Below are 23,351 nucleotides of genomic sequence, written 5' to 3' on the forward strand. Positions count from 1 at the left end.
GTATATGGGCCATTCTACCAAATTCGTGTAATATGCAGTCCCTCAACAATAAAAACTATTTACAAAACAATTAGGCATTAAGGCATAGATATTTACTAAGAAAATGTTATGGTCTATATAAACCCAATGCATTAAATGAGATAGCGATAAGCTAAATATATACAAAATCATCATTTATAGGGTACTTTCTATTGGGAAGTAGCTGTCCCCAACCCTGACATCTAAATTTCAATGCCTGTAAATAGCACTTTTCAATTTTTTTTAATGATCTAATTTCAAAGATCTTTATGATTGGGTTTAAACAGAACTTGGAATATTTAGATTTATTGTGGGTTTAATTTTTTAATAAATAAACTATACTCAAAAATATCATGTCCCCAGTTTTCATGTCACTACCGAAACACAAGAGTTTTAGTCCATTGGCTGAGCCTGTGTTTTAGCCACGACCCTGCATTTTTGACCATGCAGTGACTGCATCCCTGTCCCTCATGGTTGAAAGGTAAGTAGCTAAATCCCATGTTTTTTATATAAATGTGTTCCAAAGTCTGAAAATCGACGTGTAACCTTAAGAATTGTCACTACCGAAACCCATGTTTTCTTCAATTAAGCAAACCTTATGGGGTTTCATGCTAAATCTTATGTTTGTATGTTTGTACACCTCTTCAAAGATTTGTTTGCAAGCCGTGTGTTTTCTAGAATTCTTTATTTATGCTTAAGGTTAGCTAGAATTGTCACTACCAAAACAGTCTCTACCGAAACATATGGTAGTGACCTGATGATTTCAGTAGTGACAAAATGAAATGGTAAGTAGTTCAATCCCATAATTTTTTTAAATAAATGTGTTGTGTGGACTAAAGGGCGGCCCAGAGCACCTTTTGGAAGATTTGGGGAGATAAATGAACATCCATCTAATAGTGCAGTCACTACCGAAACAGTGCAGCACTACTGAACCACTGGATGTTTTGTAAAAAATGTTGTATATTGAGTAATCAACTAAAATGTTATGATACTGATTGGATTAATGTATGTTCAATTTCATCAATCAACAACTCTGGAATCAATATGATCAGTATTTTGCATTTTACAAAGAACTATTGCACTTAGATTTTGATTAATTGTATAAATTGAACTTGAAAATTTGGTTAAAATTTTATTTTTATGGATTTCATTGTGAAAACCTTCAAGACATTTGTAAAAATACTCTTCAGAGAAGGGAAGGAAACACAATCTGAACAGGTCAATAATAATACTTTTTTTCTATAGTAAATGTGATGTTTCGGTAGTGACAATTTTTGGAAGAGGAAAACCATTCTAACACATTCTGAAAATACAATATAAAAATTGACTGTTCTTTTACTAGATATGTGTTCTTTAGATATGGTACAATATACATATGGACAAAGTTTTGGGAATAAAACATAAAAAAAAATCTAAATATTTCCGACCTGACTTATAAGTATAAAATAAGTATTTGAACCCCTGCCGATTTCGCAAGTTTGGCCACTTGCAAAGAAATGTTTGATCTAAAATTGTAATAGTAGGTGTATTTTAACAGTGAGAAACAGAATATCAACACAAAAATGCACAAAACTGCATTTTATAACATAAAACACATTGACACACCCTTAAACAGGGCCCAGGATGACGAAACCCCACGAGTAGAATGCGCACGAAGCTTCTCCGGGGGTTCCAATGACAAACTTGTATAGGACAAAGTGATAGCCTCCACCAGCCACCGGGAGAGGCTCGACTTTGCCAGGGGTTTGCCTTTGGCGCTTGCACCAAAGCATACGAATAACTGATCCCATTGCCTGAATAAACCAGTGCGATCTACATAAATGCGTAGAGCACGCACTGGGCAGAGCTTGTGCAAGCGCTCCTCCTCCGCTGATGCGAAAGGAGGGGGCGAGAATACAGCCAACTCAATGACCTGGTTACGAAACAGAGTTGTCACTACTTTGGGTGTATATGCTGCGTTAGGCCGCAATACTACCCTGTCCCCGGCAATCGAAAACTGAATGCACGATGGGCTGACAGACAGCGCTTGCATGTCACCAACGCGCTTCAATGACACTAGTGCCAGGAGCAGCGCGGTTTTTCAAAGAAGCAAACAAGATGGCACTCCCGCACCGCCTCTGCTTCTGAGCGAGAAGCCAGGAGCCAATCGTCCAGGTAGTTGAATAAGCGAATGCCTATTTTTCTCAATGAAGCAATGGGAGCTTCTACGCACTTTGTGAATACTCTCGGGGCTAGGGAGAGACCGAATGGAAGTGCGTGGAACTGGTATGCTATTCCGCCGAATGCGAATCTCAGATACTTGCGGTGTCTGGGATGAATCGGAACATGGAAGTATGCATCCTTGAGATCTAACGTGATCAGCCAATCACTCGGCTTTATGAACTGAATCAGCCGGCGTGGAGTTAACATTTTGAACTTCAGCGGCTTGAAAGACTTGTTCAGTATACTTAGATCTAATATAGGGCGATAATTCCCGTCCTTCTTGGGGACGAGGAAATACTTGCTGTAATGGCCTGAGTTTGCATTCTCTGGCGACACTACGCTTATAGCCCTATTTCTATTTCTATTAGTCTATTTCCTGTTGAAGGAAATGTGCGCGAGCTCGCGGCACCCTTGATTGAATTACACTCGTAAACCTGGGCGGAGGCCTGGCGAATTGTGTGTAACAAGAGTGTAACCCCTTGAAATCATTCTCAGCACCCAGGGCGAGACCAGCTCAAAACGCAGTCTGCCAGCCTGGGGCTTATATTGAATTTGTCGGCTACTAAGCCGCTCATCAACAATCTGTCTGAACCTTGATTTGACCCCACTCCTAGTGAGGAGGGTGAGATCTGGGGTTTCCCCCTCATGGTTTGAATAAAAAATTGGTTTTGCGAATGCAACGGGTGCATCGCGGGAGGGGAAAAGCAAGCTTGTCTTGTGTCTGCGCCTAACGGGACAGTGTCGAGAACATGGGAATGTAGTGCTTGTGGGAACATTTTCGTCGTGCTGGACATGGGGTTTACATGAGCGCATCTGGCGACTTTCCCAGGTGGTGGCGGCACACCACCTCCCCACCCTTTTGTTTCAGGGGGCGACGAACATCAGGGCGCCGGTGGTCTGCCTCGCCCTCTCGTACCACGTCGTGTGGGTTTGTGTGTGGCCCCGGAGCTTGTCTGTGCCGTTGGCTGCTGCTGCTGTTGCTGCTGTGGCTTAGCAGGCTGGGCCGGTGGCCGGAACGGGTTCTTGTTCCAGCCGTGGCGCGCAGGCACCTTAGCTGGAGGAGCTGGGGATCGGAACCCACTCCTTTTCACCCCCTGTGCCGGTGTGGTCTGCCCTGAAGAGGACATTGGCTCGGAGCTGCTCAACCGAGGCATCCATGACTGAAAAGCCTCACGACTCTTCTGCTCTGCCTCGAACATGTCATTCATCGCCCCCACCGCTTCACCGAACACGCCCTTGACGCTGACTGGAGCGTCAAGGAGTGGTGCTTTCTCCCTGTCCGAAAGCTTGGCCAGGGAGAGCCACAGGTACCTCTGCGTCGCCACAGAAGCCCCCATGACTCGCCCCAGCCCCTGCGACGAGCATCTGGTGAGTCGGAGAGACAAGTCCGTTGTCGTCCCCGAGACGAGCTCCGTGAGGAGCTTGGCTTTGTAGCGTTGGAGCAAAGCCGACATGTTCGTAGAACACGCCGACTGCCCCGCAGCCAGGTAAGCCTTCTCGGCCAGAACCGCCATATGACTAGCGCTCTTGGTGGGTAGCACGGGTTTCTGGCCGAGGCGCATCGTGGGGGAAGCAGGGGAGAGATACCCTGCCACGGTTTCCTCCACCGGCGGAAAGGAGAGTTAGCCCCTCTCTTTCGCTCGGTCTAAACGGAGGTACTCCGCAAACCCCGGAACCGGAGCGCGCCCTGAGTACGGCGCAGCCCATGAGGTTTCCAACTCCTCGTGAACCTCTTCGAAGAAGGGGATGTTTGAGGAAGCTGGCTGGGGTGGGTCACCATAGTACTCTCCGTCCAACAATGCAGAACGCACGCTGGGCGGAGAGGGGAGGGGGAGACCAAGCCGGCTCGCCGCCCTTACCGCTACCTCGTGTAGCTGGTGACCCAGGTTCCGGGAGAGTGCCGTAGGCTTCGTAGCCCGCGGCGTGTCACCCATCACCACGTCCTCGTCCGAGTCCTCGAACGAAACCTCCTACAGACTCTCTCCTCCGGCGTCGACGTCCAACTCGTCGAGCTGAACGTCGAGCTCAGATAGCGGCTCGGAGGCCTCCGCAGTCACCGCGACTGGGGCCACTGTGCACGCTGGGGAAGAGCAGGAGGACCCAGTGGCTACCCGAAGGAAACCGCCAGGCCCACTGCTGCTCCCAGGGCGAGGGGAGCCTCGTCCGTCCGGGGACACCACCCCGGACAGCACAGGCTGTGCCCCCGGACGCAGGTCCTCTCTCTCCCATAGAGAGAGGCGCCTCGTGACTCGTGCCGTCTTCATTGCGGCACAGAGCACAGAAGCAGGAGGGATTTCCCCGGACAACGCCGCCTCAGCGTGTGTTCTGCCCTAGCAGAGCGCACAGCAGCGATGCCGGTCACCCTTCTCCCGGGGTTGGCCACAGTCTGGATAGACTTTGGTCATCGTTGATCTGAAAAAAAGACACAATTAGCAAGAGCTAACCAACGTAGCACGTTGTAAGCAGTAGTGAACTAGCAAGTCGAAGACGAGCGTGGTCACCAGCTAGACAGCAGCTTGCTTAAGCGTAGAATATCCTTGTAGCACTCGGAGCTAGTAAGGGAATAATCCAAACTCACCAACTCGAAAGAGTAATAAAGCACACAAAGACAAAAGGATACGCAAAGCATGTAGAGTTTTGGTTCTGACGGTCCGTAACCTCAAAGGCGAAGGGTCGAAAACAGGACGGGCGGCATAGTCACCTTCAATATATAGGGACCTGAGGGGGCGGGCTCAGGATGGTGAATAGAAAGTGCCTCGATTGGTCAATGAACAGGTAATTTCCCGTAAATCACATCGCAGTCCCACTGCGATATGTAACCATTGGCAAGCAGCTTGGTGAGAAGCAGACAACTATTGGTGCGATTATTCGTAAATGGAAGCAACACCAAACAACTGTCAACCCCTCTAGGTCTGGGGCTCCATGCAAGATATCCCCTCGTGCGGTATCAGTGATCATCTGAATGGTGCAGAATAACCCCAGAACTACACAGGGGGAGCTTGTGAATGATCTCAAGGCAGCTGGGACCACAGTCACCAAGAAAACCATTGGCAACACACTACACCGTAATTTTTTGAAGTACTGCAGCACTTGCAAGGTCCCCCTGCTCAAGGAAGCACATGTACAGGGCCATCTGAAGTTTGACAATGCACACTTGAATGTTTCTTAGGAGGATTGGGAGACAGGGTGTTGGGGCTGTTTCTCTGCCAAGGGTACAGGACGACTCCACCGCGTCAAGGGGACTATGATGGGGCCATGTAACGTGGAATATTGGGCTTCAACCTCATTCCCTTATTCCCTCCCATTGAAAACGCAACCTTAAGGATTTGGGGAGGATCTGCAAAGAGGTCCTGAGATGTGTGTAAACCTGGTGACCAACTACAAAAAATGTCTAATATCTGTGCATGCCAACAAGGGTTATTCCACCAAGAACTAAGTTATGTTTAGCTAGGCGTTCAAATACTTATTTTCTGCATCAAATGCAAATAAAGTCATAAATGTTTTAAAATGCAGTTTTCTGGATTCTGTTTCTCACTGTTAAAGTACACCTACCCAGGGACGGACTGGCCATCGGGCATACCGGGCGTTTGCCCGCTGGGCCGGGGTGCAATATGGGCCGATGGTCCCGAATTTTAATTTTTAATTTTTTTCCCCATATAATGGTCTGACCGGCTGGCCCACGAAATTAGTTCATCAGCGGCCCTACTGACACTGGGCTGGCCCAATCACATCCCCTGGGCTGACCCAACACAAACCCCTTTCGATTTGGACCTGCCTACATAATGCATTAGGACGGTAAACAGCGTGGCCCATGGCCTTGACATGCTTGACACGCGCACGCTAGTCTGCGGCCCATTGGCCGTCTTCTTGAGTGACTAGGGTCTCGTCCAATCATATCAGCAAACACCTTCTACCTTTAGCTAAACTTTGATATCAGCTCCCGTGGATGACAGTGCTGGTGGCTACAGCCAGGGAGATACGATACAACGACCTACGGTAAGCTTACTGATCATGAATTAAAACGTCTCTAAAATATGTTTGACTTAGAACCTATGTTCTATGGCCAAGTTCGTTTGCATAGCTAAATACAAGACAAGTCTGTAGCTGTTGCTAGCCCTCAGCCTACTGTACTCTGAAACAGCCAGCCGTTAGCCTACACTCTATGTTGTGCGTTTGAGTGGTGCGCGGTGCCATGTCAATTGTTCCGAAAGCCCAGTATTCCCAAACCCTGGTATTCCGAAAATATGCCAATTTGTCCAGATACCGAATTATGATAGCCCGTTATACGCTCCAGTTTTCCCGTCCCCCCCGAAGTTCAGGGGCGTAGTTCAAACGTTAATGCCACCTCATCAAGCGCGTTTCCTACAGGAGGAAATAGACTCCCTTCTAGAAAAGGGAGCAATACAGCCTGTCCTCTCGGAGACGAGAACAGGGTGTTCTTCAGTCGCTATTTTCATGGAAAATATCGACCGATCTTATACCTCCGTATTCTGAACCAAGCTTTAAAGTGTATGATGTGTATTGCATTTAGATTAATTAAGACCACCACCTTAACACAAAAACTCTTGTTGAACTCATACAGTAGTAGGTTCAGTGACGTGCGGTGAGACAGCTGTCTTCTGGAGCTTCTGCGAGCCCGTGAATCAATGTTTCGTTGGAATCATGATGTAACGTTGTTGTAGCGGGAATACAGCTATGCTATTTGTATTTTCTAATTGGCAGGTCATATGTATGATTCTAGACTTCGCTAAGCACTGAAGCGACTGAAACGGTGAATTTTGATCACATTAAGCGAAGTTAACAGGTAAAACGGGAGAAAAATAGGGCGTCTTTAGGCCGTCCTGCCTAAAAGTAGGGCGTCCCGTTTCTTCTTATTTTTTAGTAGACTATAGGGCAGACGCCCTGCTAGCTATAAGCCTGGTTGGTGTAGACATTCGAGATTAAAAAGGTGTGTTATCGAATTTAGTGGGCCGGTCTGGTTCAAAATGCCCGGGCCTACCATTTAGCAACGTTTATTCTAGAATCCTGATACGTGTATCCATCCATTCCAGCCATGTTTCTGACTCTGTCCACTCTTACCCTCCACTTTTTCTATCTCTACCTCTCTACCCGGCCAGCTCCAAGCAAGGCTGTCAAACCTAAGTAGGTGGTAAAGGAAAGACAAGACACCAGCCAAATTCATGAGAATAGAATGAGAAAATATATAAATTGATGAAGCTATCTGCAATCTGTTGCAGCTTTAGGTCATGTAATTCCAAAAAGAGTCAAGTTCTTAAACTGCCCCAGTTTGGATTCAGACTGCCTGTTTTCTGTTAATGGTGGCAGTCAGCACAGTCTCATCAAAGAGGGGATTTTACCTGCAGAATACCTACACAGGTTTTTTTATTTTTGAGTTTTCGTCTTAGAGACATAAAAAGAACAACCACGGAAACATTGAACCCTTTTCTAATATTATTGCTGAGGTCTTCTAGAATAGAATCATATATTCCATTTGTGCATCAATGTTTTTAGTTAAGCAAAATGTACAAAAACATCAAGGCATGTCAGATAACTAAGAAAAGTCTAAAAGGCCTTGGACCTTAGAGTGTTAAGCCAGAAATCCTCAGTGATGTCCTTAAACCTTATACCTTTGTTTCAAATTAAGCAAATTGCCTGTAAAATGTCCTCTAATAACTGTATGTACTGTAAAACTTTAACGAGACAGTCACTGCGGTCCCAAAATAACTGTATCGGAATTGGTTGTTTAACGGAGAACGCGCGTATGTAACTTTTGAAATCAGAGAATCAACTTGAGATTACGTCTTTGTGCATGCTTGAGATCCCGTCCATAGACATATGTACAGTGATTCTTGAAAGACATAATTTTGAAAGAGCAAAGATATATTTTGTCATAGCCTGTTTTGATCACATTCACTAAGGGTGCCAATAATTGTGGAGGGCACTGTATATACATGCATCTTATACAGTATGTCTATGATATTATAATCGCTGCTAGACGCTCACTGTTCTTGTGCTCCCACATCTCATTCACTTTGAAATACTGGAACGAAATGTAAATGATCAAGACCATGCACCATGTTATTTGCCCTCATGTGCTGCATATCAGAAATGGCCAACAGAAAAGCGAATTATTCTGACGGCTCCTATTAGCTACCATGGAAACAATAAACAAAGCTAACTTTAGTATCTAAATAGCAACTGCATATCAGAAATGGTTAACAGAAAAGTTGTCTCAACCAGAGACATGTATATGTCTATGGTCTCAACTGTATATATTAATGGCACGTTTTTTTATGAATATCCTGCAGACTGTCTCACAAGCTTATTCCTGTTGATTATGAACAAACATAAAACAAGAGGCCCGAATAGATATGAGCACCTTTACAACCCCTCCTTAACGCTTCTGGGACAGTTTTTTTTCTTGTTGTCAAAACTCCGCAAGTTTTTGTCCTACAGACATATAAAGAAAACCCACATGAACCTTGGACCCTTTTCTTTTAAAATATATACAGTTTCGAAAATTAAATATAAATAAGTACTTTGTAAGGAGAATATAGCTGATCTCTTACACATTTCAGTCTGTCAGTGAGGTTTCTACTCCTAAGGCCGAACCCATTAGCAAATGACAGCTATTCATATGATAAGTAATGGTGATTCAATTATCTCTATTGGACCATGGTGTGGCGTGAAAACCTCTGGGGGTAGTGAGTCGCAGACATTCCAGAGCCATTATGCAATGGCCATTGTCTTTGTCTAAAGGTGTCCCAGGTAACTCATCAATATGCATTTGTAGGGACACACATTTAGGAAAGAAACAGGTCACTCTGCTATTATAAATATAAAGTAGTGAAACCACACACACTTTCTGAATGCTAAACTCACCTATGTATAGCCAACACCTATGTTTACAAGGTTCAGAGTTCAAAAGTCTTACCTCAAAATCTTTACAATGTTTTTTTTGTACACATTCTGAGCACCTCTGAATAAAGGTATTTCAGACAGGAAACTCGCAGAATTAGTAAATAAGATTTTATTAATGTAAGTACAAGGTAGTATGTTTGGTCATGGCGCCCTAGATCTGCTCAAGCTGCTGCTGCAAGATAAAGCTGCAAACTGCAACTGCTGCATAAAATACAATTTACACTGTAAATTGCTGCCACAATAAATAAGACAAGCAGGAATTAACGAAAACCCTCTTTAACTATAAGCAGATCTAGACAGGTGGAGCTGGGGAGGAGGAGGGAGCAAATAAGCGGCGTCATAGCTCAAGAACTGGGTGAATCTGGCCTGGAGACCGGAGAATTTAAACTAGCGCGGGCGTATGGGAGCAAAGTGATTGGATAGGTTGCGTTGTCACTAATTAGGGGCGTCTCTCCCGTTTCCTGTATGAACTTGGCCATTTGTAAGGGTGATTTTACATTTGATTTTATTTGACAACATTCCTTTTACTCTGATGTTGTTTTTGCTGATGTCCTTTATAACATAATCATATAAGCCACTTGTGCATCAATACTTATAGCTAGGGGAAATATAAAGAAACCTCAAGGCATGTTAGACTTCCTAAAAAAGTCAAACAGGCTATACTGTCCCTGAAGGGTTAAACACGTATAAGGACGTTCAGGTGGCCGCGAATTCATGGAGAGAAATACTATCCCATTTTCACAGGAAACTTCACCTGCACACAGCAATCAGGGCATATGTGTCAACCGCGATAAAAGATAATGCTCTGATCTATTCCCATTCCATACTGAATATTCTTTTAGGTCAAAGGTTTGTTGCGACATACCGTGATATTTCAGATGATAGTTATGTGGTAGCCTATACCAATGTGTTGACATTAGAAAAACGTTGACTGTGACTGTTTTGGACAGAACGCGCTAATTCACTGAACAAATAATTTCATATTACTTTTCCACCACTTGTTAGTCATGTCATCCATTCATATCGATGTGAATCAATCAATGCTAATACAACTTTAACTGTGATGTGTTGGTGGCGGTGACCTTATGACCTTGATCAAACCGATCTGTGTGTACAGAAGAGAGAGAGGTCTCCTCCATACATAGTGTGGTTGGCAGCGGTGACCTTATGACCTTGATCAAACTGTTCTGTGTGTACTGAAGAGAAAGAGGTGGTCTCACCGTACGTTGGCTCCTCCAGACATGGTGTGGTTGGCAGCGGTGGCTCCTTTATGACCTTGATCACAGCGACTCAGCTGAGGGGCTGTCATTGGTCTACAAAGAAGAACATTTAGAATTATATTCAGAGGTCAACTGACCTATAGCTTTTGACATACTCCAAAATTAGCATACAAAAAAAAAACACTTTAATTTTGTGTGTCTTATTGGAATCTTTAAGAACGGATAAATGTGTTTTTCATTGAAGTGCTTAGCTTCCATTGTCTACTGCATCAACCCAACACACAAAGGAAGCCAGACTAACGAGAAGCAAGTGAGCCTACATAACAATAATGCCATTCTATGTTGGCTCTAAGTGTAAAGGCATACATAGTGTTCCTTAGGTTTCTTTTGTCCTTCTGTCCCTATTGCTATTTGTCTGTAAAGGAAGTTTATGGCAAATCCTAAAAGTGTATGGTAAAAAGCCCCCCCTTGATGTTGCCCTATTTGTGCAATACTGTTATGCCATACACGTAGGGCAATGCTTTTCACATACTTTTTCCACATTGAGGTTATTTTATGTTTAATCATTTGGTTAATATAGTAATTGAGAAGAGAATTTTTGTGATTTTATATGATCCACAGACGTGGAGATTTTTTATCTTCTCACATTTTAGGTTAGATTTATGTAGATTTTCAGGGTTCACAAACTTTTAAAATTAATTTGTGTATGTTTGTATGTGTGTGCATGTGTAAATCCATGAATGTGCCGTGTCAAAGACTACACTGTAAAGTAAGGCCTGTAGTGATGTAGCAAGTGAATGTACCATGTGAGAGACTCGACATTGTAGAGTAAGGCCTGTAGTGATGAATGTACCGTGTCAAAGACTCTACACTGTAAAGTAAGGCCTGTAGTGATGTAGCAAGTGAATGTACCATGTGAGAGACTCGACATTGTAGAGTAAGGCCTGTAGTGATGAATGTACCGTGTCAAAGACTCTACACTGTAGAGTAAGGCTTGTAGTGATGTAGCCAGTGCTGCAAGAGCAGCTATCTCATCCCTGGCTGCACATGCTGATTCCATCGCCACTGTGTTCTTCTTCAGTTTCTGCAGATAGCATGGTACCAATGCCTCTAGAACCATCAGCATCTGTAAACTACAAACACAACATACAAACACACAACACAACACAACACAACAACACAAATTAACTTGTGTTTGACTAGAAAGTACAACTCAGATGTACAGTATTTAGTCATTGTAAAAATACATCTTCCAAGTCGACTTCTCAAGCAATGCCCTCAAATTTTTGGTCAGGTATTTTGTATTTGTATGTATTTGGCCAAATGTATGTCTTGAACACAAACTGCAAAATGACATACAATGCCACAAGTAAGAATTTTGACACTTAAAGCTAAAGCCACACTTTAAAATTATGGATTTATTTTATTAGATAAAGCAAATGGCATTCACGTTAGAGAAAAACACCACAAGCACACTTTCCCACAATCCACAAAATGAAGCTTATCTGCTTATAAAAAATGTATCATTTAATGGGTTAATTCAGGGGTTTTCAACTGGTTTAGTCCCAGTGACCACCATTCTGGAATGTAATTTGTAGCCCAATTGATGTGCCTGCACGCAGGTGTGTGTTTGTAACCACCGCCGCCATGCCCCCTCCCCCTGCACAGATATTCTGCCTATAACACATAAATATGTGAATTTATCAGGGTACATCGCTAGCCCTAGAATTGGGTTTATTGCCACTTAAATATGTGCAGTTATCAAGGTAGATCACTAACCGCCATCGCCACGCCCCCCTACCCCAGTGCACATATTTACGATAGTCAAGAGTAATCTGGAAATGTGTTGATATATCAAAGTGAATTTATACAAATATTCAATCGTGAACTGATCAACATAGGCTCATGTCGCAGACCCCCTGCAATGCCGTCACGGACCATCAGTGGGCCATGGACCCCTGGTTGAAAACCCCTGGGTTATTTGACTCATCACCGAAATGTCATTCAGAAGCAATGTTGGATGTTGCAGTATGCATATAAAAAGCAAAAAAAGGCTGTAATGTTATGTGCAATGTAAACTATCACTTCTGTAGGCTACTTCCATGAGCTGAAATTGACTTATTTTCTAAATGAAGTTAAGCAAAGACTATTGAAGTGTTCCTCCCATTAAACATCTCTGGTTTGACCACAGAAATATTTATGAATTTATTCATAAAGGGTGTGATCCTCCTTTAAAAAGAAGTTGTCAGCCTATTCTACCCTTGACTTAAGTCTAATAGCAGAAGCCTTGGCCACATTGATAACACCACCGCAAGTGGGTTTCTCTCAGTCACGCAGGGGTCTACCAGGCTCTGAAGAATGGGTAGATTCTCTGAATGGGTAGATTCATCCTGGTGCGCTCCTTAAGCCCCTTTGTCTGTCATGGATCTGGCAAGTGTTCGTTAACAATGTCTTCCAATGATTCTTACCTTCTGAAGGACTCAGGAGCATATGCAACAACTGTCACACAGAGTTTGATGGAGTCGCTGATGGAGAAGGCTAGGTCCTCATTACCATAGCAGAAGTCTATTAATAAACACACATCAAACAAAGAGCATGATCATTGTGAATGTGAATTTGTAACTTCAGAGAGCATCCGACATGTCCGACATCCAACAATACTGTAGCCTACCAACAGCTTTTCATGTTGGTACATAGCTATCTTAGGACCTGGGGTGACAGGGCTTTCTCTGTGGCTGCACCCACCCTCTGGATTGCCCTCCCCATCCCCATCAGTCATGCTCCCACTATTGCATCATTCAAACAAACCCTCAAAACTATCTTTCGATCAAGATCATTTAAGTTTGAATTAAATAATTTAGATATTTTTTTCATTTATTTCCATTGCTAGTTAGCCTAAGTAGTGCTACCTGTTTTTCAGTCCCATTGCCGGGAAGAAACCCGTCCAGCCTCAGAAATAGAAGCACAGAGGTCTGAAGCTTTACCCCATAGTGGAAAAGCACCCATACTGTCAGTTTAATGTTAAATCAATTAGTTAAGTTAGACATACACCTGTGAGTGGATAAGAAAGGTTCTGTCAAATAAAACGTTGTGTGGTCCCTGTACATTCTGCAGTCTAGAAAATCACCTCTACTGTTATTGTTGTATTAAACTTATACCCTCCTACCTATGGAAGGATACTGTATCACACCATATCACATTATTATTACATGTTCACTTAGTTTGGCCTTTGTGTGTGTATTTCAATTACCCAGTGAACGTAGTGGCTTCTCTGCCTTCACAAGCTGGAGGGCATCAAGTGCATCATAAGTCTCCCCCTCCAAAGACACCAGCAGGTCAAAGAGACACTGGGCTGACACTCCTTTGGATAACCCAGTGCTGGTGCTGGTCTGAGAAACATGAACAAACACAAATGAATGTGCAGACACAAGGATCATTTTACACAGCATTCACTCAAAACATAAACAAACACAAATGGATGTGCAGACACAAGGATCATTCTGTACAGCATTCAGTCTTCAGATTAGTAGAGCTGTGGTGTTATCATTTTACAGCCACTGATTACAAGATATGAAAGAGAATAAAAAGTATATAGTGATTATTAAAGGGATATATATTTGTCTCACTCTGAACTCCACTTACTGTGAACTCCAGCAGTGGTGCAACACTGGCAAACAGCTGCAGGACGAAAGGTTTGCGGTGGAGGATGTAGAACTGGCGGCAGCAGAACTCAATTCCCTTCCTGAACAACGGGTTACTTTCGTAGTCGGAGTACACCTGCACACACACGCATTACTCAGATGGCTGTCCATGATTGTATATAATACTGTTCATTAACACAGTGAATACATTTACATGTATTCATTTGGATGACGCTTTTATGCAAAGTGGTTTACAATTAAGGGAACATCAATACAGCTATTGATTGCTAAGTTAGGGACCTGTTGAGAGTGAACACATTACTCAAAGTAATAATTGTAATGAATGTCAGTACTAATGACAATGCAGGAATTAATCTCTTCTCGAAGATAAGAGAGGGGTGCCGAGTTCAGAAAGCATTTTCTCTTGGACATGCAAGACCATGCTCTTACAGTATGCATGGTACTGACAATGCCATGCTGATATGGGCTTGCTGCCCGACAGCAACAATTTCCACCTGTCTCTATGCTTCACCTGCAAAATTGTTGGCAAAATCCACTGGTATCCACTGAGAGAAAAGAGATGGTTGAAGTGCACAGCTGTGTTGATGGCAGTGGCGGTGTACTGCCTGAGGAGGGCGCTGTCCTCTGGGTGCAGTAGCAGTGCCCCGTTCAACACATTTAAGAACAGCATCATCTCATCTCCCCAAGGGTGTTCACTGGGCATGCCCAGAAACATCTCCTCCAAGAGCTTAATCCACAGCATCTTGTGAAGGGTGTCCAAACCGAACAGCTCTTTACCTGCACACAAATACATTGGAATACACAAAGAAACACATAGGTTACAATCGTCAACTCCTTGTAGGGCTATTGCATATACAGAAATGTGCATCTGTATAACACACACACTCAAAGGTTGTAGCTCATGCTGGTCATTCTTGTAAGCACTAGCGCCTTCTTCTAACCTCTGGTTATTACCAGAAGGGGGCACTCCAGAGACAGGCTAACTGACCAGTCCGTGCCATCATCAACTAATGACTAATACAACACTTACCATTTCAGCAGGTAAATCTCCTGAAACTGGCCAGTGACCCCACAGGTGCATTGTTGCTTGTAATATACATTACATTATAACATTTAGTGTTCTGAAAAGGTACAAGAGACCAACTTCTCTGAGAAGTGCCAGTGTAGTCCAAACTGGTCAATGGCTAGTTTTTAGAGCTCCTGCTGAAAGATCAAGCTGAAGACAGCAATGACCCATCATCAACATATGAATATTCTCTAAAGCTCTCCCTAGTGGTACTAAAAAGTGGTAAGTGCCTTTCGCCAGAGGCAGACCAGTAATCCACCAGTCCTTGGAGCTCCCCCTATAGGTACCAACCAGTGGTTAGTACAAAATGGAAGTGGTCTCAAGACTGACTAGGTGCGCTACAACTGCTTCTGCACATAGCACACATACGTAAATTATTTATCTGTATCCACATTCAAGTCTTTACACTTTACATGTGTTCAATGTCCAGCATGTTAATTACAGGAAGGTATTGTTTAGTCATTCCTGTCATCTGTGAGTGGTCATAATGTTTTGGCTCATCAGAGAATGTATGTATGTATGTATGTATGTATGTGTGTGTGTGTGTGTGTGTGTGTGTGTGTGTGTGTGTGTGTGTGTGTGTGTGTGTGTGTGTGTGTGTGTGTGCGTGTGTGTGTGTGTGCGTGTGTGCGTGTGTGCGTATGTGCGTATGTGCGTATGTGCGTATGTGTGTATGTATGTATGAATGTATGTATGAATGTAAGTATGTTTGCATTGCTGTGTACCCTGTGACTCGTTGAAAAGGGAGAACTCAGCATTGATAGCAGTTCTGGGAAATGAGGGAAGACGCAGCAGGTCTTCTTGCAGAAGAGACACATGCGACTGCTTGTGTGAAGGTGGCATGTTCTGTGTTAAGGAGATGAGGAAGAGAACACGTCCAACCTCCTCCAGCTTACGGGTGAACACCTGCAATTTAAAAGTCCAAAACACACTTTTGTTTCAGTACAAAACACACACAGGTTGGTTTCAACCCTGTTATGATACATGAGGTAGCTAGCATCAGATAGCCTTCTTACTGCAGTGACTTCTGACTAAACAGCTCAGCTCTCTGGACCAGAGAGACCCAACAATTCCTCAACATGACATATTGTTTTGCAACTTATTTTATGTTATTCAACAAAACACTGATGAAGGAAGGTGCCTGCTTGACAACCCTTGTGAAATGCTCAAGATGGCAGCTTTGTTGTTGTAACCTTCTGCTCAGGTTCAATGGTTGGGCAGTCATGTTGTTGTGTTTAGTTGTTGTAGGCTACAGAGAGATCATGTTGTAGTGTGAAGGAGGGCCTTAGACTTTTACCAAGTAGTTATGCATTATTGTATTCCGCTGCTCAGTTTCTATGGTTGGGCAGTTTATATTTTGGTTAGGTTATGATGTTTGGTATGAGTACTTGCATTTGACAGTGAGAGGATTAACCACTGTGCCCAACCAATAAATAGCACAAGGAATTGAACATGTTTACCTGTGTTAAACTACAATTCTGTAAAGACTAACTGACTTGTCACAAAACTGTGGTTGGTCCATACACTTAACCTCTCTTTATCTTGTGACGGATATTTTATCTGTGAGTTATTAGATCATCATTGATCAATTTGGGAATTGGACAAGATATTTTTCTGGAAAAAATGAACAAATTCATAAATGCATGCATTATGCTAAGTTTTGAGAAGACCATGTATCTAGGTAGTGATCAAAGAGGCCTATATAGAGATGTGTAGACACATGACAGAACCAACCTGCTTCTGAATGAGTAGTGATCAAAGAGGCCCATATAGAAATGTGACAGAACCAACCTGCTTCTGAATGAGTAGTGATCAAAGAGGCCTATATAGAAATGTGACAGAACCAACCTGCCTCTGAATGAGTAGTGATCAAAGAGGCCTATATAGAGATGTGTAAACACACAAGGGAACCAACCTGCTTCTGAATGAGTAGTGATCAAAGAGGCCCATATAGAAATGTGACAGAACCAACCTGCTTCTGAATGAGTAGTGATCAAAGAGGCCTATATAGAGATGTGACAGAACCAACCTGCCTCTGAATGAGTAGTGATCAAAGAGGCCTATATAGAGATGTGTAAACACACAAGGGAACCAACCTGCTTCTGAATGAGTAGTGATCAAAGAGGCCTATATAGAGATGTGTAAACACATGACAATACCAACCTGCTTCTGAATGAGCTCTTGGCCTTTCTCTGGCAGCATGTGTACCAGGTTGAGCTGAGGAGACACGGATCTTCTGAAGGGGTAAATGTCTCTCACATAAGTCTGGGAAGAACAAACAGGGGGTATGAGATTCCAGGATAAAAGATAACTAGAAACAAGTGTACAATATGTATCTTAATATTAGCACTCAGTTCTCCAAAAAGCCAATTTAAGAAGAGGTATCGGGCTGCATTGTAGATGTCACTTCTGCACCTGAAATTGTGATGCATTTATCAGTAATACACAAAGAAGAAAACGTTCACAATTTATACACAACAGAAGGCAGTAATACTCTGTGGGAATGTCATGAAATGTGAAGCACTAGATACACTTAATCATCTTGAGCTTGGCAAAGACATGCCGGTTTTAGCATAGTATGCCATTTAGCTAGTTCCTTTATAAGGATGATGTCAACCACACATTTATCAAGCTCACTGCCTCCTCCTCCGTACCAGCACACGTTTTGGGATGACACAACTTAAAGAAACATTTACACTTCATTTAGCATGGAGATGTGGTGGCCAGTTTTTAACAAGATAGGATATCATGTTTAAGTAAGGGATAATGTATAGAACGCCGGTCATTATCTGGAAAATAAGCCCAGACAGGGCGAACAGCACCCCGACACGAAGCAGAGGGGTGTTGCTTCGCCCTGAAGGGGCTTATTTTCTATTCACTATCCGGCTTATTACCTACAAAACAAAAAAATAACTTAACACAGTGTGTCTTTTTACAATTTATTTGATACCATTCGTAGTGGTAAAAAGCAGAGAAATAATTTGCCAATGATGTTGCCGTCAAAACACAGCTGAACACAGTAGAACACAGCTTCTCAACTGTCAGCTGAAACTCCATTGAGCTGGGTTGATAAGTTACCGGACTACTTGTGGAGTGCTACGAAAGACGTGAATCAGAGTCAAAAGTGAATTTAAGCAATAAGCCCCAAGAGGCCGTGCTTTGCGCTGATTTTAGAACAGGTAAGGGAGTTGTTAGGCACGACGCGAAGCGGAGTGCCGTTAAACCCCCTTACCTGTTCTAAAATCAGCGCAAAGCACGGACTCGCGGGGCTTATTGCTTTTCTAAACCTGTTACTACACATATTTGATATGGTTTCATAAATAAAGACAATTCAATTTAAGAAACAATAGTTTAATGATAAACCGTCATTCTTCCGCCACTAAAAAGTATAGTTCCTAAATAAATCGTTGCCACGCAACCCTTGAAGCAACGCAACAGCCAGATGGAACACTGGGTATGAAATGCGCTATATGAATGCCTTGCCATTCGCTGCGCAGTAATATGGAATGTAATCAGGTCAAATTGTAAGGTAATGCTGGATTTTACAACGGCTTTTAGCCAATCACAATCAAGGATTTGAACAATCAGGTTTAGAAGGAACATTCTACAACATTAAGAAGAGCCGTGTAAGAAGATATAATAAATTATTATGATATGATGATATGATGATATGATGATATGGTAAACAAAGGCTCTCCTTTACATATAATACATTCTATTGTCAGTACATACGTATTGTTCTATGTTGCCATTCTATAGTTCTAACCTTGCACTTAATCTGTGAAGGGACCGGTATTCATAGTTAATAAGGATATGCCATAGTCAATATCCATCTTATTTGTAGCTAGTATAAATGTTACTTTTATTAGCATGTAAGCATTCCTGGGTGAGACTCTTTGATTTGACCTGGGGACGGAGGTGAGAAAACCCCTTCCCCCTCCGGGTCAGGACAGAGAGTCTGCAGCCATGGCCTATTTGAATAGATGGTTACACCCCTAAACATTATGTATATAAGACCCTGTCCTTTAAGAGACAGGTAGATAGTCTTGAGGCGAAGCTCTGGGTGAGTGGAGCTCAAGCTCTGTCTCACAATGGTGGCCGCCATTGTTTCAAGATTAAACCTGGATCATTACTGACAAACCCACGACTGAGTCTTCCAATACATGGTATAAATTAATTTTAATTATTATCTCCCTCTGGAACGAAATACTGTTTTCTGATTGGCTAATGGGGTGTACATAAAGTTCGTATAACCGGACACCTTGGACGTAGTCCCAGTAGAAAAGTTAAATCGCAGTTCCATATCAATGCTCTTGAATTTTTTTTTTTTTTAAGGACTTCTCTAACGTGAGCACTAGGCTTCAAATCAAGAATTCATCAGGTTATTATGCATATTAAGTTTCCTAAAGATAAAGGAAATTCTAAATAATAATAATAATAAAAACATTTTTGGATGTTGTAAATGGGAGATAAGCGGGATAACGGCCTTCGAGCTGTACAGTTCTACAAAGATAATGGACTTCGCGGAGCAACTCCAATCCGCTGCGCGTCGTGGAGTTCTTTGCCCCGCATCGTCCATTATCTTTGTAGAACTGTACAGCTCGTCAGCCATTATCCCTTACTCATCTGTCACAATGACTACTATCACTTATCCAATGTATTCATTTTAATTATATTGAAGGTACAATGGCGGTTTTCAGCCTCACTGTATCACAATAAAGTTAACCTATTTTGCTCAACTAATGTTAACATGATTTGCCTGTTCAATGTAGGCAACGAGATAACTGACAGTACTGCCTGTAGTGTAGTGTAGTGCTGTGTGCATATACATTTTTAAACAGGGAGATGAGCTGAGTTCTCATCCATGCTAGAGGCTAACATGCAGGCATGTTTATTTTGAATGTGCAGTGTGTATTTGGTGCCTATACTGATCATGTTTGATTTGAATGTGCAGTGTGTATTTGGTGCTTATATGACTCATGTTTACTTTGAATGTGCAGTGTGTATTTGGTGCTTATACTGATCATGTTTATTTTGAATGTGCAGTGTGTATTTGGTGCTGATATGACTCATGTTTATTTTGAATGTGCAGTGTGTATTTGGTGCCTATTCTGATCATGTTTATTTTGAATGTGCAGTGCGTATTATGTTCTTATACCGACTCAATTAGCCACGCCTCCTCTGCATTTTGTCATATGCCCCCTGGCTACAAAAAGGAACATTTGCTCTAATCATATCTAGACGGATCTTTTGGTAAACAAACCCTTATAATTAAGAAACTTTTTGTAGAGAGAATGATAAACTTGTGTGACCTTTGCATAATGAATGAGGTTCCAGCGCTTGTCCATAAGGAAGTATTGAGCAGAGCGTGCCTCTGGAATATTGAAGAACTCCAGACACTCCTGATAAGAAACAACACATAAAATGATCAACATTTACATGAATTAATAGCAAACTATACTGAACACACCATAAAAATGTGGTCACGTGTCAAAACTGCAAATGGCGGGTATGGTTGACATATCCACCTTCATATAGCATAGACACTCCTCCTCCTATTGTGTGTGGATGGATATAGAGAAAAATTGTTGTGAACATTTACAATCTTGTGGAATTGTTTCCAAGTGTCCATTTCTATGTGAATTACTCATTTAAAGTGGCATTATGCACCAGAATGCTGTCTTTTTTTACTCCATTTCGTTCGTTTTAGCCATTTACTAAATTAGATGAGGGTGTGAGTACTTCATATTGGTGACGTGACTACTTCCATGTGCCATTCATCTCTAGCTTCTTAGGAGGATTCTTTTTTTTGAGTAAAATCTCAAAATCATAATAAACCTGTCCATTTTTAGCAATTGGTAATATATCTTTTGTAAATTTCAATCACATGTCATGTAATCGTCAATATTATATAAAAGTGTTTCATTAAAACATTACACTTTAGCAGTACGAGCCTACACTGTATGTCAAAGCAAGCACATTAAGTTACCTAGCTTATGCATGCCAAGTTGCAGGCTAGCAGTGCCAAACAAATGTGGAGTGGTAGGTTAAGTGATTCAGACATTGTGTCAGTCCTGAAAGCATTAACATTAGTTCACTCCTGAGTACTTTGCCACATATGCTCACATTTCCTAAAGTGCCAACTGGCACATAGAAATCTATGTAATAAGGCGGCATTACAAGAAGCCAAATCACAATTATTTTCTGTAGCTGATTGTGGTCCATTTTCTAAATTCTATCCAAAACTCCTCCATAACTCCAATTGTCCTCTTCCAACCGGTGGAATGATTAACACTTTGGCCACTTGGGGCAATTTGCACAATGCTGCTTGGACCCCAATGATCACAACTTGCAGCTCTGTTTATTCTTATTAATATGGGTGAGATGAGTATGTGTTTTGGTATCAGGTATGATCACAACCAAACTACAAGTTACTAGTGGTATAGTTGAGGGCTATTAGGACACTCATCGGAAGAGAAGCGAGAGCCATCGTGAGAGTCACACTGGAGAGTGGACACACTGTAGATAAACATCACACAGCCATTGCAAGAACATCTGAATGCAATGGACACAAATAATCTTTAACTGGCACTCTACATCTGATGGTCCAGAAGACTTACAACTCTATCTTACAGTTATTCTCTAGTCACACAATTCTGTTTTAACGCTATTTCATTTTAATCAATTAATGCTTTCAAGATTTTCACTTCAGTGTCAGCTGAAATTAAGTCTTTTATTTTTATTATAGTCAACTTAGTATAGCTTAATTTAGAAAGACAATTCAATCAAAAACACCAGAATCTAACAGTTTTATGAAATAGAAATACAGAGCTGACAATTTGTTCAGCAAAACCTTCAGTTGGTCTTAAAGGGAAAAGATAATTACAGATGTCAGCCGTCTGGGAGTATTACATTATTAACACAAAGAACCTCATGGCGGCAGACTATGCTCTGCAAGTTTATCTTTTTTTTTTCAAGTTTATGTTATGTCTTATGTCTTATGCACCAACCACACCAAGTCAATTTCCTGTATGTGTGAATATACTTGGCCATTAAAAGAATTCTGATTCTGATTCTGATTCTGATCAATGCGCTATAGAATGCTTCATCGTGGAGTGATTTATTATTAGCTGTGAAAAGTCCCCATTGGGTTGTTCTGGGATAATCCATGGCTTGGAACGTCTCTCGTCCAATCAGAAACAGCTAAATAATGCGATAGAACCCAAGTGTTTTATTATAGGCATTCAGGTAGCAGGACATTATTACCACCCTCAGAAATAACATTTCTGCTTGTTCATATTCAAAATATTAGTCTCGCCTTGGATAAAACCATCTGCTAAATATAAAAACCTTAACTCCAGCACAATACACTGCGCCTAACACCTGTGAGCCAATCTAGCCTCTGCACAAGAAAGTCCAACCTTAAGAAGTGCCTCGAACTGGGTGTCCTCGTGCACAGGCAGCTGTGTGGGGATGTCACACTCATTCTGTCCATGTACCACCAAAGTCTTGGTTCCTGTGATAACAGATTAGGACAGAAGCACAATCAGAACATTTACAAAAGTAAGCCGACTTCAGACCTATGATGCTTGGTACCTTATACTGAATCACTAGACAACTACATTTCATGATTTGTAAGAGAATCGTGGCATATGAAAATAAAAAGAAGTCAAATCGTAACCTACCAGACCATGTTGTGATTCTGCTCATATTAAGTTTACCTGGCATAGAGGCCGTAACCAGCAGCTTGACCTCACACTGTTCCTTCTTCATGGTCTGCTTGAGATCCTTAAAGAACAGCCCCTCCACGTAGCCAACCACCTCCCACAGGAATGTGAGTGTAGCTGATATGGCATCCATACCCCACTCACATGGTGTGCGCACAAAATACATGATCAAGCCCACCTGGCACAGGAAACCGACACAGCAAACATCACATAGACATCCTACAGATGGGATCATTTCATTTTGAAAGCCCATTTCTGGTTTAATATATTAAGTAATAGGTATGATGAGAATTTGGTTATGGTATTTTAGTTATTTCTTTGGTAGTTGATTGATGTGAGAGATCTGACACACCAGTGGTAATAAACAAAGAAAGAAACACCAGAAAGTACTTGAAGGCTCACCAGGTAGTTGAAGAGAATGTGGGACGTCTGGGCAGGCATATCTCCAATGTTAAGCAGTAGCTTTCTCAGCATATATATCAGCTCATCCTAAAAAGTATAACAATATTATAGTTCACGCTTTGTGGTTGTACAA

The 23,351-nt window shown here is 42.2% G+C and overlaps 1 protein-coding gene across 1 annotated transcript in view; it reads right to left on the reverse strand.

Moving 5' to 3' along the window:
- unc80 (unc-80 homolog (C. elegans)) overlaps positions 1 to 23,351 on the reverse strand; it is a gene marked incomplete at both ends in the record, with an annotated part of 119,759 nt that overhangs the window by 23,483 nt on the left and 72,925 nt on the right. Inside the window, 12 exons of the mRNA XM_080851750.1 lie at positions 10,362 to 10,454; positions 11,324 to 11,494; positions 12,830 to 12,926; positions 13,612 to 13,750; positions 14,004 to 14,138; positions 14,535 to 14,800; positions 15,815 to 15,995; positions 17,253 to 17,354; positions 20,402 to 20,491; positions 22,511 to 22,605; positions 22,811 to 22,994; positions 23,219 to 23,305. Of these exons, the coding sequence (XP_080707876.1) occupies positions 10,362 to 10,454; positions 11,324 to 11,494; positions 12,830 to 12,926; positions 13,612 to 13,750; positions 14,004 to 14,138; positions 14,535 to 14,800; positions 15,815 to 15,995; positions 17,253 to 17,354; positions 20,402 to 20,491; positions 22,511 to 22,605; positions 22,811 to 22,994; positions 23,219 to 23,305 (1,640 nt within the window). The remainder of the gene's footprint in view (positions 1 to 10,361; positions 10,455 to 11,323; positions 11,495 to 12,829; positions 12,927 to 13,611; positions 13,751 to 14,003; positions 14,139 to 14,534; positions 14,801 to 15,814; positions 15,996 to 17,252; positions 17,355 to 20,401; positions 20,492 to 22,510; positions 22,606 to 22,810; positions 22,995 to 23,218; positions 23,306 to 23,351) is intronic.

Source organism: Sprattus sprattus (assembly GCF_963457725.1).
Source record: "Sprattus sprattus genome assembly, chromosome: 14".
In the NCBI taxonomy this organism is placed as follows: Eukaryota; Metazoa; Chordata; class Actinopteri; order Clupeiformes; family Clupeidae; genus Sprattus; species Sprattus sprattus.